The sequence below is a fragment of the Psittacula echo genome, assembly GCF_963264785.1.
Source record: "Psittacula echo genome assembly, chromosome: 1".
Taxonomy (NCBI): domain Eukaryota; kingdom Metazoa; phylum Chordata; class Aves; order Psittaciformes; family Psittacidae; genus Psittacula; species Psittacula echo.
This window is the reverse complement of record NC_137735.1, coordinates 125,972,216-125,989,456: the sequence shown is the minus strand read 5'-3', so window position 1 is coordinate 125,989,456 and position 17,241 is coordinate 125,972,216. Positions and strand designations below refer to the sequence as shown.

Sequence of the window (17,241 nt, the reverse complement as noted above, 5' to 3'; positions counted from 1 at the left end):
TGGTATGATTTCAAAGCACAAGCTGAATGGTGGCACACAGGGTCCTGGTGGTACATAGGCAACATGCCATAGATGCCTTCTCAGATGTTCCTTCCAACTTGAAAGGTGACCAGAAAGCAAGAGGTGATGATAAGAGAGAAAGGAGGGAGGAGGAGAAAAGAAGGATCCAGATTACTGGGGAGCCTGTGGCAAACTTCCAGCTTCTCATTAGATAGGACTTTACCCAGAGCATAGTGCGGCACCATGGCCCTTCCTCTTATGCCTGTTCCTTTGTAAAAGCAAAAATAAGACTTGCCCAAGATGCAGCCTTATCTAATCATCTGGCCATCTCTAATTGTAAACTAAACATAAATAATGCTTAATGCCACTGGACTCAAGTAATAAAGAAGGCCATTTATACAGGTGACACAAGGCTGAAGGAGCAGCAGAGAATGATGGAAGGAAAGTTCCTTTTTCTGGTATGTTTAAGCCAGCACAAATCACCATGTGTCAGCTTGTTTTACAATCCAGTGTTTTGGCTGTTTCGGCTTTTAATTAGAAAGTCTTTCCCTTAGCATTTTTCTTTGCAGCAATTTTTTAACTAAGCAGCAGGTGTATTCCCCAATGCCATATGTTCAACCTGACACGTTATTGAAAATGTCTTCTGGAAAAAAAAAAAAACCCGAAACAAAACCAACCCCTAAACCACTAAAGGTAGGACAGCAGTCCCAATCTGTTCCCGGTGGCCCACTTGCAAGCCTCAAAAGGACACAATGGTCCCCTGTAAGGAGAGGCACTTCTTTGGGGAATTAGTCAAAACTTGCAAAGCCAACAGACTATAGTCTGCTAATTTCCTCTGCTTCTCTGGTAACCTGTGGCTTGGAAACAGTTATCCCCTACTTGATCTTTAAAATAACAGCCACCTGGAAGCTGGATCTGTGAGTTCATAGTACTTTGAGTACCTTATTGGTGTTCTTTGACCAACATGTTAGTAGGCTATGAAGTGTAGGCAATTTTAGCACTCAAACAGAAGGGATTAAGAGTGATGGGTATCCTTGACGTTGACCTATGCAAGGTGAACCTGACTATGATCACAGAAATACCTGACTAAGGCTGAAAGGGTCAGTGGAGCACTGACTAATGTGAGCTGATGTGGTCTTTCCTCCCAGTATTTCTGACCTGTATAAATATGTTTCTGGGCTTGGCATAGAAGGATGTTTTCTGAGCCCTTTACTGTGTGGGGTTTTTTTGTGTGAGTGGGGTCAGTATGATAAAGTCCGTCTGTAAACCTTTGATATACTCAGATGAAGGAAGGATGAATCACTCAGGCTAAAAATGAGAAAAAGTTAGGCCTTGGAAAACTGCAATGTGCCTGCCCCAGTTTGGATGAACTGTACCCAGCTGCATGATATACAATAAGGTTGCTCATTTATAGAGCTTTTCTTCCAAGACTGTAAAGCACCAATGTGAATACTGAGAGGTGTTTTGTGCAATCTTAAAGTAACATAAACCACAGCTTTATGGGGGTCCCTCATCAGCTCTGTGCTGGCTACAGTATAACCCAGTATAGAATTGGAAACTATGCTGTCTGAAGGTTATCCATGTTTCTTCTGATACTTATCTAGGGAGGGCAATCTCCATAGCAATGCAGTTAAGGTGAGAGATGCTCCTGTATTTTATATGAGTAACTGAAATCCTATCCTATAAGATCACAAAATAGGACTGCATACAAGATGTTGATGGCCTAGGGGAAATTTTGAACAACTGGGACTCATTATCACGATCTTGTTGAAAAGATAACCCATGATCTGCTGCATTTTCCAACAATCTTTGCAGAAAGACCAAAGGAGCTGCAAGCTTCAGAGGCAATACCCATGAAATACATGTCCACTCTTGTAACTGTGGACAAATGAAAAAAGTCAAGATTTTTTCCCAGATGTACACAAATTGTTTCTTGGGAGTCTCATGCCTTTGAAATTTCTCATCCAAATGGCTATATATAGCATTCTGTACACAGAACTACTTGCAGAGAGTAATATTTGAGAACAAATTAAGAAGTTAATACCTCCCTTGACCTGTATCTGGTCAGGCTACATTTTAGAAACTCATCATTACTAATACGAAGAAGAGGTTAATCTAGTAATGTGCAGTTTTAGAATGATGGATGAGTCGGAGCACATGAGCTACTTAAGACAGTACCTAGGAGCATCTCCTTATCATAAGTCTCCAGACTGACAAGAAGACCAAAGAGGGGTGGAGGGGGGCTGCAAACCTCTCAATGCTTTCTTTGAGTAATGGGACCAAAGTTGGAGGTGAATATAAACAGCCTTGGCTCCCGTCACTCATGCCTTCCTCCAGTATTTTGATGGTGCTATTTCAGCTTGGTTTGAAAAGAATCAGCCTCGTGGCTTCTTACTAGCATGAGCCTTAAATCTTTTACATATCCTCTTTGATACTGGCCCTTCAATTTATAGACTAATATTGTCAAAGATGAGTTGTGTGACTGACTCCCTCAGCTGGTTTTGGGAGATCTCAGCCTGGAGAGTTATGTGTTTGTTATTTGTATATCAAGAAGGCCAGCATGATGCTCCTGTGCTGTCATTCACACCTGTACCTCCCTCTTTAAAAGGGAGCCAGATCGCCTAACTGCCTGGCACCACTTTTCTGAGAAGGCTTCACAAAAACCTTAACCTGTGGAACTTCTAACTATTCAATTGCGTTTAATTAAAAGTGTGATTAAAAAATAAGAATAATTATAAATGGAACCCAAAGTGTTCCACAGTATTGCAGGTTACTTCTCTTCTTTGCCTGAGTATCTCCCTGTGCTACTGATGGGAATAGACATGAGTTAAAAACCAGTGCAGAAAGTGATAAGAGACACTACCTATTTTACTAATGCCCATATACTGACAGCATGCATACTAAATCTTAAAAGCACTCATGCACTTCTTTTGTGCCCACTTTTAAAGGGTTTAATGAAACATATAGAAACTGACCTTTTAAACCTGTAGCCTTGGATGTTATTCTACTGTGTCAGTGGTTTTTTTTTTTCCAAATCACACAGCAATAGTTTTCTACCTTTCTGCTTCAAACTTCAGTCAACAAATAATGCAGGCTATTTTCAGGTAATAAAATGTTTCTGTTCTTTGGCCTGTTATAACAGGTGGGCAGCTACATAACACAGCAGTAAATATGTGGGAACGCTAGTCATGGAGCAAAATCTTAGTTCTCCTAGGATGTACAAACACAATTAGCAAGTGTATCACCGTACTTATAATTAAGCACAGTTAAGGTTACAAGCCTTTGTTAGACTGGGCTGCAAGATAAAAGCAAAGACTCAGTTCCTTCCAGGGAGAGCAGACCTATATATAATCCTTATGTGGGATCCTTATAAGTAAGTATAAAGACTATATAAGGAAACTGGTAAATTCCTTATAAACTGGTGTTCCCTACACTTAAACTGGTTAGCGTGTCAGTAGATGGTCATTCGTATTCTGCAACAGCATGCAAAGTCAGATAACATTTCTAGAAGATGTAGTAGATTCAGGAAGAGAGATCAGACATTCCTTCGGGAAGTAAACCAGCTAATATATCACATTTCATGAAACTGCAGATTAGCTTTGCTTATAAAAGAAGCGTAGGACTTGATTTTAAATTTTTTTCTTTTTTCTTCACTGTGGAAAATAAGGCCGTTATTCTGCAAATTGTTATGTACGCATTTATTTTGATGTACAGCATATATTCCCGTAGATTCCATGGGACTGAATGCCATAGATAAACACATCTGTAACTGCTTACAAGATTGGAGCTAAAGAGCTTCAAAGAAGAAAATGAACGGAGATAGTTTTTGAAGTATGCAAGCAAAATAAGGGGGACACGGCTTCTTTCAAACATTGATCTAGATCCTCGCTGTGTATGTTAATTCTGTGTTTCTGCAACCTCTATGTGCAAAAGTTTGGGGGCAGGTGGAAGAAGTGGGCTCACTCACTAATCCAGCTTCGCAGACCGGGGTTTGCTTCTACGGCTACTCAAGCCACGTGTTGGTGTACCCCAGGCAGCATTTAATACGTCCTTAAATCCCTCCAACTGAGAAGCCGGGTCCAGCGTGGGCAGGAGGGAGAGGAGGAGAGAGAGGGCTGTCCTGGGGTCGCGGAGCAACGTCCGGGGCACTACTGAAAGTTCCAGCCAACACTCTACAATGTTTATTTTTTCTCGGCATATTAAACCTACCGATTTAAGTAGGAGTATTTACCCTTTCTTCGGCTCCATCCCCACGCTAGTATGACAGCGCTATTGTCGTCCAAACGCGTAGTCGGCGGTTATTTATTATAAAGTCTAAGTAAATATGACACTGTACCGGCGTTCAATATTTACGTGGAGAACACGCTCGCGTACCCAGGATCCGGGGGTTCCTGCGCTCGAAGGCTCCGTCCCTGGCTCTCGCCCTGCGCCCGCCCCAGCCGGGGCTCCCGCCGCCTTTCAGCGACCTCCCCCGGAGCCGTCGCGTGTGACACACCGGAGCGGAGCCTCCCTCGCCCCCGCCTCCCGCCCCCGCTCCCCCGGGGCGCCGCCGTCACCACCGGCAGCCGGAGCAGCCGCTGAAGCCGAGGGGCGGCGGGGCTTGCCCGCCTCTCCCCCCTTCCCATCCCATCCCATCCCATCCCTTCCCTTGCCTCTCCCCGGTGCCTATATATAGCCGCCACTGCCCGAGCCAACCGGGAGACTGCTCTGTACCTGCAAGAGATAGGAAAGACTAAATAAGAGCGGAGCAGCGGGAAGCGACTCTTCGGAGCCAGCCCCGCCAGAAGGAGGAGAAGGACGGGCCCGGCTCGGCGCCGCTGTCCGGTGCCGCCGCTCCGGAGCCGGGCGAGCCCCGCGGGGACGGCAGGACCTGTGCGGCGGCGCGGGGCGCGCATGGCTCGGGCGCTGCCGGGCCCGAGCGCAGAGCCCTACCCCGGCCCCAGCGGCTCGGGGCGCGGGGGGAGGAGAGCTCCCTGCGGGCGGCGGCGCTAGCGGGGGGGCCGGGGCGGCAAAGCCCTCCCCCTGGGCGCCGGGGTTCGCTCGGCGGCATGTGCTGAAGTGCCCCGCAGAAGCCACACAAGTTGCCAGCGCGGCGCGGCCCCAGCGGCCGGACAGCGGGGAGCACCCGCCGCCGGCTCCCGCCCGATCTCGTCCCGTCCTCCCCGCCCGGGGGCCGCTCTCTGGCGGGGCTGCCGGCAGGCAGGGCGATGCTGCTCGCCGGGAAGTAAGAGGCAGCGGGGCGGCACGTTCCCCAGCCCCGGGCGAGGGCCGCCCTGCCTCGGGGCCTCCCATGCTTTCGGGGCCCCCTCGGGTGGCGGCGGTCCCGTGGGAGACAGGGGCGGTGCTGCCGTGATGGACCTGGAGGAGAAGCGGGAGAAGCGCCCGCCCGTTACCCCCATGATGATAGAGGAGGAAGCCGCCCTGCGGAACGGCAGCCGTGGACTGCCGCCGGGATCTTGGGCCGAGGCGGCGGGGCCGAGACCCCGCACTACGGAGAGGCACATCGCCGTGCATAAGCGCCTGGTGCTGGGCTTCGCCGTCTCCATCCTGGCGCTGCTGGCGGTGACCATGATCGCCGTGCTGCTCAGCGTCCGCTTCGAAGAGTGCAGCGCCGCTGCCGACGGCCCGCCGCGGGCCAGCGGCAACGGGAGCCTCTCTGGGCAGGCCCGACAGCCCCCCGGAGCAGGGCAACCCCCTGGCCGGCCGGAGCAGGAGGAGGAGGAGAAGGAGGTGCGGGGTGGGGAAGTGGTGGAGGAAGAGGTGGAGGAGGAGTGGCAGCGGCGGCGGGAGCTGCCGCCCTGGACCCGGCCGCGGCTCCCGCGGCACCTCCGGCCTCTGCACTACAACCTGATGCTGAGCGCCTTCATGGAGAACTTCACCTTCAGCGGGGAGGTGAACGTGCAGCTGGAGGTGCTCAACGCCAGCCGGTACATCGTGCTGCACGCCCACCGCATGCACATCGAGGCGGTCCGCGTGGCCGAGGACAAGCTGGCCGGCGGTGTGCGGGTGGACCGTTCCTTCTTCTACCCCCAGACCCAGGTCTTCGTCGTCGTCCTCAACCGCAGCCTGGAGGTGCAGAAAAGTTACAACCTCAAGATCATCTACAACGCCCTCATCGAGAACGAGCTGCTGGGCTTCTTCCGCAGCTCCTATGTTCTCCACGGCGAGAGAAGGTAGCGGAGCGGCCGCGCTGCTTCACCTCAACTCAGGCTGAAGTTGACGGCCCCCGCCCCTCCGCGGCAGCCCGCGCCGAACTTCGTGCGGGGCGGCGCTAGGACCTGGCGGGCCGCGGCTCCGCCAGGCGGGGGAGGCCGCGGGCTCCGCGCCGCCCGGCACCGGCGGTTCGCCGACCACGCTGAGGGGCGCGGGGCTCGGCCGACTGCTGGCGGAGGGGGCCGCGGGGTTGAGGGAACGGCCGCCACGGCAGCGGAACGCCCGGCCGGCCGGTGATTGCAGGCTGGGCCTCGCCGCCAGCCGGCGCCTGACTCGCCTGGGGTCCCCTCCGCTGTCCGGCCGCCGCTGAGGGCTGACGCTGGGGGCGGAGCTGCGGAGGCTCTCGGGGGCCGCCAGCCCTTCCCTGCGCGTCTCCCCCGGCCGGTGTCGGAAGAGCAGTCAGAGACGGTTGCCGACACTCAGGGGATATGTGGGAGCGGGCGCAGGCAGGCCGGGCCCAGCGGAGCTCCCTCGGCAGCTTCTGGCTGGCGCTGGCCGTGCGGGCGGCCGTGCCATGCCGCTCCGGTGTGAGCCGCGGCCGCCGCCAGGTGAGCGGAGCGCTCCGCCTGCACGCCCGCCTCGGGCGGGGCTGGCTGCGGTGGGTACCGGCGGTTCGAGAGCTGCCCCGGCTCGCCTTGGAAATGGACGGGAGTAGCGGGTGAACTTCCCGGGGTGGTAGGAGTAGGTAGGTGGTAGTAGTGGTAGGTGACCCTGGCAGGGCATCCCCGGAGGGGAGGCGCAGGGTCTGTTGAGCAGACACTCCCTTTGTGTCCGGCTGCCGTGTATCCTCGTGTGACAGAGCCGTGCCAGGTTACAGGTAGCAGCGTGTGGGGGAGCGGAACTTCTCCGCTGTTTTGTCTATTTCATTATTTGAAGAAAGAGGTGTTGGGCTGTCATTTCACATCAGGGGAGCACGTTCACGGCACCTGCTGCAGCTGAGTCGCTGCAGATCTACGCCCCGCGATAGGGCAAACCTGGTCACTTTCCACTGTTTTCATACAGAGCAAGATTCTGCCTTCAACTGTGTTTACTCTCGTGACTCTAGCCCCTAGTCTCTGTCGAGGCCTTTGTTACAGTAGGCAGGGTCACTGCAGAGGCCCCCTTTTAGGCAGTTATAGAGTCTTTTTTATTTCTATTCTAACCATAGCCAGGCTTCTCAATGGAAAAGAAATACAGGATGGGCTTCTCGATATAATTTTACAGTTAGTTTCTTTTTAAGCTGCCCTTTCCTAAAACACCTGTGCTGTGACCGGTTTTCTGTTCTGAATCTTACTGTTTCGTACTGTGAATTGAAGCAAACCGCTTATACTTGAAAGAACTGGGCAAAAATAGTAAGTCAGAAAGAAAAAGAGCGCTCATCAACTCAATTAAATCAACAGCCCTTGCATTAAAACATATTTTCATTACTGTGATTACTGACAATTTTAAACAGCCAACCGCAAGCAGGATTAAAATGAAGTTTGTGCGATTTGTCATCAAGTGAAGTAAAATGGAAATTCAAAAAAAGCATGGTTGTAGGAAAAGATGTGGATAGAAATTGTTTTATCACAGAGGGGTAGATGACTGGGGTAGTCAGGGGTTCTTACAGACCTGTATGGAAAATGGGCAGAGTGGAGAATAAAAATACAGTTAACAGCAGGGGATATAATTCACTTTACAAACCCAAGAAATTATTTAAGCAGTTATTATTCTTGTGTATTTAGACTTCGTATAGGAATAATTGAACTGTCAAATAGATGTGGCAGTGACATTTTTCCAAAGTTACTATACTACAATACCAATGCCCCAGTTATGATTTAAAAAACAGCAGCAAAAACCTATTAACTTTTTGAATCATCAGGATCGTTTAAGACACAGGGTGGAAGGTGGTAATGGTAAAATGTTTTTGCCAATACTTTTTGTATAACTTTTCACATACATGTTGCCTTGTGATACACTTGAATACAGTGATATTGGGAAGATCCTTACCTTGTGTAAGGTAACATTGTTGTACTGGGATCAGAGGGATTTTTTTTCTTTACACCAGCTCACTTATATTTCTTTCAGTAAAATGTTTTAAAACTATAATCAATGTGTGGTTATAGTTTTAGGTGTTTGATTCAAGTACTAGTTTTCCTTTTCAACTGTCACAGGCTTAACAACTCACTATAGTATAAAGGAAATAATACACATTCTAAACCAGGAACTTCTTTGTTCAGAGTGTGCTCTTGCGGTGTAGCAATTTGCATTTTGATAAATAACCCATTTTTAAGGGAATACATATAACCATTTGTAGTTCTTAAACATGAATGGCTTCTACTGTGATAGACAGGTAGGCTTCTCTCATGCTCTGGGAGACCCTAATGTTCAAGCAGGGCTTTAGCTTTTTGACATGTTTATATTCGATTAAAATACAGTAACCTCATTGGAGTAGTGGTTGCTATAAAAGGTCTAAACCATCATTTTTCACTTTTGTTGTACATGAGGAGTCAATAACTCTGGCTAACTGCGAGGCTTCACAAACTTAGTAATACCTTTGCTTGATTTCTTTTTTTTCTTTCCTTAAAGTTACTTCATTTTCTGTGGTCTATCACTGCTGAAAGTCATAAATCAGCCTGAAATGTTGATAGCTGCAGAAAAGTGTTTATTTTCTTACTGAAATCTTTGCTACCTTCACTGAAATGTAAAATGCAAGTGATATGCTACAAATTTACTTTGCATTATGTGCCAGAATTTACTGGCAGTAATCAACAGACATTTAATACAGAGCTACTGTAGAGCACCATAAGAATATGCACACATTATTTAAATGAACCTCAAAGTTGGGCATAAATGAAAAGAAAATGTTCTTACATCACACAGACAAACCAAACAGACATATTCTTCTATCTTATAACAACTAAGATGTCAAAACAGATAGGTTGTTGAGGAAACACATGTCTTCCTTTAATAGATGAGGTGGAATTAAAACACCTGCAAATTACTGCTGTGGGTATACTGAGAAGACAGGCTCCAAGGCTGTCATTCTCAGAAGTACAACTTTTTATGGTGACGTTTTTGGGAACTGGAGATAAAAATGTCAGTGCCCAGAGAGGTGTGTGAAGAGGTGGATGAAATGCTCATCCCTCTTTTCACTTTTGGCATGCTGTAGAAGTTTTGCTTGTTTTTTCCTCCTAACACAGAAAAATAGATAAACATAGACAGTGGTTTGGGGTTTTTTTTAAACATAGTCTTTGGGAAGCAGTTTCTAACTTTTTCTTTGTTTTGTTTTATGGTGCAAGAAGCAAATCAATGTTTGATAGTAATGCACATGTTATAAATATCACTGTTATTGGTAGCGGATGTATTTTTAGTATGAAATATTGACTGCCCAGTGTTTGCCCAGTTATGTGTATGTGACTGTATCTATCTGTCTGGGAGAACACAGAAGATGCAGAGTTTACCAGCTTTTATCAGCCTGGTGAAGGGATTGTTTCGATGGCCTAACAGTTACAAATATTGAAAGACTTCTGAGAAAATCTCCAAGAAGTGGGGTGAAAAAAAAACTTCCTTATTTAGAGAGTGTCAGAATACATACAATATTCCCTAAGTATGCATTTACATGTACATTGGAGCTCATTAAAATTGTTAGTTGCAAGCGAAAGTTCATAATACTTACTTTATTAATAAAAGGGCAGTACATTATTCCATGCTCACTTGAAGCTTCTATTGATGTCTATAGCTGTTTAAAGTGTGCCTAGAATGCAGAATCAGGTCCACTTGAGGTAGTTCGCATACAAATTAAGTTACTTTGCTTCATTTAATTGGCTGTTTTGGCTAAGTTGCACAGGTGAAAAATCCACTGGTAATGTGGAATTTTGTTGGATTAACATTGGAATACCTGACACCAACTTTTACTTTATATTAACAATCTGATGCAGAATGAGGATTTTAGTAATCTATGTTTTATAACAAGACAAGAAAAATGTGATATGATGAATTCCTTCAGTAATTACTAGCCAAATAAGGCTTTTTACTTTAGACAAAAGACCAATGGTAGCTGTTTCAGTGGTGGAAAAATTTTACACGTTAGCGTTATTTGAAAGAGGTGATAATTTCACTGAAAACATATATCTAGTTCTCTCAGGTGTGGATACACTGTAGCAAGATAGAAGTGTAACATTTCAAGAAGTTTCTCTCTTCACTGTTTTTTATGAGGCTCCAAAATATATCTAAACCCCAAGAAGTTTTAGGAAAAGTTAATTAGATACTTTATTTTTTCTTATGGACTACCTATGTTTTTTTCTCCCTTGGCATTAAAGAGTATCATGTTGCACAGTAGTGCTTATAGACTGATTAATAATAGGTGCCACTGTCTTCATTATATTAAATCTATTCACTCATCCTCTTGCCTCAGACGAATAACAGATGATTAGTCAACCTCTAAAATCCTGATAAATGTTTACCTGGTATCTAAAATTGCATGGTTATTTCCACTGATGGAACATTGGAAAGTGAGACATGAATCAGTACCACACAAAAAGCCTACATATGTGCTCCCTTTACAGTTATGTACTTGGCTCGTAGTCATTTTTTTATCCTGCATGCCTCCAGAAAATATTCTTATTGGACCCCATAATTCAGCCTTTTAAGTGTGGGTTCTTGTTTCTGCAAAAAAGATTATTGCACATGGATTTTCTCTAAATGTGTAAATATAAATTTCTACCCAGAATGCTTCCTATTCTCTGTCTGGATTAAAATCTCTTTTGTTCTATGGAAAACAGAGATTTTATTGTCAAACTGAAGCCTTCCCATTCTTTACAGTGGTAAAATAAATGCATTTTCCTCCTTTAGAGGTCCTTTCCTAATGTCAAATTAGGAAATTAGTTCTCATTAACTGAGAACGTTGATTTGGTCTCTACGAAATACACGAGAGAAAAAACGCATGTGTAGAACTCTACATGCATTTCTTTTAAAACTCAGTGCTTGTTTAATCACTTGCATATATCTGTAAATCTGAAAAGCTCACGGAATGGTTATTTAGACTTGCCCATTAACAGCAGTGTTGTAAGGTACTGTGTCTCATTATGGATGCCCCTACTTACATCCAGTACAGATGTAACCAGCAGTGGAAAACAGTAAGCCCCCTGAGTGTACTATGTGACCCTAAGTTCTCATGCCCAAAGAAAGGCAAAGTGTCAGTGTCTCAGGGCAGAGGGAACTCCCCAGAGGCTGTTAAATCCTGGTTTGAACTGAGGACTGTGCTTGCCTTACATCACATCACAATAGCGGCTAACGTTTTTTTCACATATCAATGAGCAAAACTGCTAGAACCTGGTTTAATGCAAGGTGAGGGTTTATTTATTTATTTAATGTCAGTGTGGTGTCTGCAGATTTGTAGACCATTACTTTGTATCAATTGTGTTTGCAGTATGGGGAGTAAGAAAGTGATAAAGCAGTGTTCAAGCACTGTATAGTTTGTACAGTTTGTTTTTTTTTTCCACAATACTCAAGCAATGTCTTGTTTGCTATGTCCGTGAATCAAGCGTTGTGCACAGTTAGTAATCTCTCTGTTGTTTGCTTCTTTTCTAGGTTTCTTGGTGTTACACAGTTTTCTCCTACTCATGCCAGAAAAGCCTTTCCTTGCTTTGACGAGCCTATCTACAAGGCCACTTTCAAGATCAGCATCAGGCATCAAGCAACTTACTTATCCTTGTCCAACATGCCAGTTGAAACTTCTGTTTTTGAAGAAGATGGATGGGTTACAGATCACTTTTCACAGACCCCTCTCATGTCCACATATTATCTAGCTTGGGCCGTGTGCAATTTTACGTACCGGGAAACTGTCACCAAGAGTGGAGTAGTTGTAAGTATTTCTAATGTTGTATCAAATGCATGTCATTATTTTGAAACCCCTCACTTTTTGTAAGGGATCTTAACATGAAGTTCTTTCAAGTATTTTCTTGATTAGCATTCCTAAAATTTTAATGGTAGTGTGTATTGTTTGACATCCTTTTGAAGGTGTTTCTAATGTTTTTTGTTTGTCTAATGCTTTTTATAACTGGTTAGCTTAGTAAGTGTGGTTATCTGATGAAATGTTAAGCTTCTAAATATGCCATTTCACTTCACTTTAATTTACTTGGGAATTTTTCTCTTATTTTTCCTGTAGCCCTTTCAGTACCAGTGTTCGTGAGACTATTTATTGAAAGAAAGCAGTAATACTGGCAGGGTTTCCAGTCCCTTCCTTCAGTATTGATGTGTCCCTTAGTATGCTGTGTGTTAGCTCGTGAAGCTGATAAAGTAATTTCTATCTTAGATCTCCTGCTCAGGAGCAGGACTCTACAACCTGTCAGCTTCCTGTTGAGTCCAGATGGATAGAAGGACTAACTTTCTGAAGCTTTTTTTTCCAAATATGGCATGGTTCCAGGAGTTATGCCATGGAATAAAAAGAGAGAAAGTCCTTTATTTGTGTCAGTTTGGTTTTGTTTACAAATATCGAACTCAGAACTGTATACAAGCCAAAACATACATGAGAAATGCTGTCAGCTTAAGAGAATATTTCACAGTGCTGTCATCTTGATTTTTCAGGTGAATATACAGAGAAACCCTCCTTCTTAGTTATTGTGACTGGCAAAACAGAGCTAGTTCTGGAAGCAGACGGCTAGGCAGCAGTTTAAGCTGTGTACCTTAGCAGAAGGAATGTTTACCTTATACTTCTACAAATGCTCTATGGCTTTGTGCTGTAGTCTTGGGGCATGAGGAAGGACTGGAGACCTCCCTTCCATGGCTGATAAGGTCACGAAACGTCTCCATAACCACTTGTAGGTAGCGTAAGCATTGAGCTGCTGTGGAGGGAGCTGATTCCACATTCTCTGAACAAAAGGTATTCTTTGTCTTCCTTTTGCCAACCTTCAGCTTTGTACAGCTGTATGATCTGGCTGAAAACTGATCTGAAAAAATAAATGAAAATGTGGGAAGGTTTTTGGATTACTACTAGAGCCCTAGTACGGACTCAAGGCTGCACTGATGGAAATTGGATGCAGGACAGCCCTCTTTATTGGCATCCCTCATTTGGCCCATACTGAAGTGATCAGAAAATGTCTTGGTTTTGTCACTGGAACAACTGGGTAGGACACTGGTGGCCTTTCACTCCTTTCCAGCCTTTCACTCCTCTCCATTCACACCATGGCCAGCAGACTATAACACTGCTCTCTGGCTCCATGAAAGGGGAGGGAGCATGGCTAGGAAGTGGTTCTGTGAAGTGCTTTGACCTACTAGTGTAAGGATGTGGGAACTGCTGAGGCCATTCTTGTGATCCTAGTGGTTACCTGTGATGGCTGAAAGACTTAAGTTTCTGGTTTGCCTTGGGCAGGGACACCTTTCACCAGACCAGGTTGCTCAAAGGCCCTTCCAACCTCTCCTTGAACACTGCCAGGGATGGGGCAGCCACAGCTTCTCTGGGCAACCTGTGCCAGTGCCTTATCATCCTCATAGCAAAGCACTTCTTCCTAATATCTAATCTAAATCTACGCTTTTTCAGTTTAAAACTGTTGTCTCTTGCCCTATGAATACATTCCCTGATAAAGAGGAATGTTCACTGGCCTAGTAGAACAGGGTGAGAAATCGAGCCATTTCTTACTTCCTAGCAACCAGTACCAAAACAGACTTCTATCCAGGTGGGAGTCGTTGAAGGAATTAGTCTTAAGACTGGCCAGGTATTTTTCAGGTTTTGAAAACACTGATTGCTTGAAGTTCTTCTTTAACTGTAATAGTATGGGAGTTTTGGGTGTATACTCTAGTAGGTAGGTCTCATGTTCCTTGTGATTTAATACTTGTGTAATGCTAGCAAGTTTGTCCTACACAATACTACCCTATTATCTCACTTTAGAATGTCCTAGACTCATCTAGGAACCACTGCAAGTGGTTCAGCTTCCAACAGTCACTGTAAGCAAATATGTGAAATGTAGGAGGTGGACCTCAGGGCCGTCAATTTGAAAGATACAACCTACTTCCTCTTTAACTCATTTTCTTATAGTGTTATTCAGAACTCATGTTCTGCAGATTTTTGTTGCTTGCGTATGTTTGATACCCTGAACACAGAGGCACACTCATGTCATATAGACAGTAAATAATAACTTTCTGATGTTCCCATGTTTGGCAAAACTGTTGTTAAAACTTCAGATTTAACAGGAATCTGAAGAGAAAATCCAAATATTAATTTGTTAGGAATTTTATGGCTACTAGAGTCTGATAGTTATACTTGAATCATTGGTTCAGCATACATAGGACATACATATGTATACTCCTCCAGCTTGACAGTATCACTACACAGAATTTTGCCAACAATTATGCAAATTAGCAGGTAATCTTCACAAAGACTGAAAACCTATATAGATTGAGATAGTCTCTTCTCCCATAAAATGGTTTGGTAAGTCTAGAGATTTAGCTCTTGGTTTTTGTAATGCCCCTATCACAGAGGTATATTAATGCCCCAAAATACCAAAATAGCTTACACTGAGTTATTGCTTAAGCATATCTTGCTGTTGTTCAGTCTGTTTGTGATCTGATCATCTTTAATCATTGTTCAGTTTTGTTGAAAGAGTATCTTTTAAGGCAAACACTTCAGTTCAGAGCTGTGTTCATTCAGATGAATTGTGGAGGTAATCCATCTTTTTGAGTGTATTGTATTGCAATACCAGGAGTTCATGAACACTTCTGGGTGAATTTGAAATTATGTGAGTCCTGACACTTGCAATTTTAAACTTCTTGGTTTCCTCTAAGCCACTTTTTCACTGAAATTTAGTTGTTCCTATATCCATGGCAATGATAAAAGTAAGTTTGCTTCTAAAATGAATGAATGCTCAGGAAAATTAACCAAACATTCATATTGAAGCATTTTGATAGGCCATTTCTTGAACTGGGGAATCTTTCTTCAGTTAATGCAACATATGTGGTATTTATTTTCTAGACATGTAGTAGATATCTAAAAGACTTCAGCTTGCATAGACTTTTGTTTTGGCACTTTCATGAACCTGGTTTTGGTTCACAAAACATTTTGGCGTCAAGGGTCTGTGCTTTCAGATTTTGGCAGTGTGCTAATGATTAAAATCTCACTTCTCTTCCAGTTGGCCGGTCTTACTACAGTGCTATGGTCAAGGGTAGATAAACTCCCTGAAGAACAGAGCAAACAGTGAGGTCAAAACCAGATTTGTTCTTCAGAAATGGTTAAGTGTTAGCTGTTCAGTTTATCTCAAAGAATGACATTGACCTCAAAATTAATTTTAACTTAAATGTGAGATTCAAATACAAATCAAGTTATAAATAGAAGCTGGCTTTTGGAAAGCTTAGGTAGCCAATCAAAATAGTAATTTTGATATATCCTATATAATTCTTGCAGACAGGAAGATGTTCTGTATTTCATACCCTGAAATTAATTTGGAAAGGGGAATTAAGACAAGCAGTGCTTTTCTAGGACCACAGCTCAGTGGATATGACTTATTAGCACAACTCTTAAGTACATATGGGTCTGATCAGAATTTCTTCCAAAGCAGGTAATTTAAAGGGAGAGTTGACTTTGTATGCATTACAGATACATAATATGTGGTTCAGATTCATCTGGGATGATGGGAGATCACTGCCTTTGCCTTTGGGGAGGGGCTTGATATTTGTGGAAAGGACTGTGGTGTATGTAGTCACCTCTGCTGCTGCGGATTGGGAGCAGTGCAGTTCTGCCATGGTGTTGCCTGAGGTAATGGTGTGTTGGGGGAGGAGAGACGTCCTTGTGAGCAACCTAGCTGATCTTTGTATGGCTCTAGCAGTTGTCAGCTATAGTTGGTGAAAAAACATGGGATCTGTGTACTGTCATCTTTGCACAGTACAATAATCCAGAAAACACCACTTACCTTCACATGCTTGCTTGCTTGCTTGTACTCATATGCTGTGTTTCCTAATCATGCCTCTTATGTATGTTGTCAGTAATTTTTAAAAGCAAAATACTGCTTATTGGATTGTAATGTTGGTCACATCACCTCTGTGTCTCTTTTCTTCATTGTTTTTTTATCTGTGCTTTCAATCCACCAGGCCTTTTCTTACTTTGTTACTTTATTTTTCCCATCTGTATTTATTTTTTATTGTTCCTCGTGTTTAGCTGCACTTCTGTTGTCTAAACCATGTTTTTCATTCCTTTGTCTGGTGGACATGGAAACTGACTATATCTTGTATGCCTTTTCTCTGTCTCGTAAGTTATTGTAATTCCCTTTTTTCCCCTGCTGATTCTTTCTTTTCAGTTAGTGCAAGGAGTGAGTGCTTAGGGACAAAGCACAATATATCGCTGGAGATGAACACATTGCTGGAAAGAGATGTTTCAGGCATATTCATCTTCTACCATTCTTCTCTTTTGCTGTGGACGGGGTGTGGAGATAGGCATGGAAATAAAATGCCAACTGACAGCTTTAAAGTGTTTGGCTCTCGTCAGGGGGAGTATCTGCTAAAAAGAAAAAAAGAAAGTGCATGGAAAGGAGTGGAGTCAGGAGGAACTGTGGGCGCAGGGGTTGGAAGAGCAAGTGCAGGCAGCATCAGAGCAGATGGGAGTGAGCAGCAGTGAAAGGAAGTGGCTATCTGGCTGGGTGGTGGTGAGTGGGAGGAGGACTGACAGTGGAAGGCAGTGCTGAAACAAGAATTTTGCGTGGTTTCACTTTTGCTACTCCTGCTCCTCTTCCAAAGTGATTGCAGCATATGTTGCAGGACTGGCAGTACGTAGACCTGACCACAGCTTAGTCATCTCCAAGCTAGGACCTCCACTGTCTGGCTGAATCCTTGTGTGTTACGTTTTGAAGAGACCTCTACAACTGAGTATGTCTTGGTTTCAGTTATGTTAAACATTACTGTAGAGTCATCAGTGCCAAGTAATTTGTCATGATACAGAAAAAGATCTTGAGGCTAACAAAGATTTTATGAGAAGAGTTGTACCACAGTAAGGCCAACCTTTATTGCACTGCTGTCATTTTCTTATTACTTCATCTAAGATGTAATTAGGGAACACAAGCTCCTGGTTTAAGATCTTGATTCAGT

At 44.4% G+C, this 17,241-nt stretch overlaps 1 protein-coding gene across 1 annotated transcript in view; it reads left to right on the top strand.

The window, feature by feature from the left end:
• Nucleotides 1–5,352: 5,352 nt before the first annotated feature.
• Nucleotides 5,353–17,241, top strand: part of TRHDE (thyrotropin releasing hormone degrading enzyme) — a gene marked incomplete at its 5' end in the record, with an annotated part of 213,568 nt that continues 201,679 nt past the window's right edge. The window contains 2 exons of the mRNA XM_080635365.1: nucleotides 5,353–6,173; nucleotides 11,764–12,037. Coding sequence (XP_080491491.1) covers nucleotides 5,353–6,173; nucleotides 11,764–12,037 — 1,095 coding nt within the window. The remainder of the gene's footprint in view (nucleotides 6,174–11,763; nucleotides 12,038–17,241) is intronic.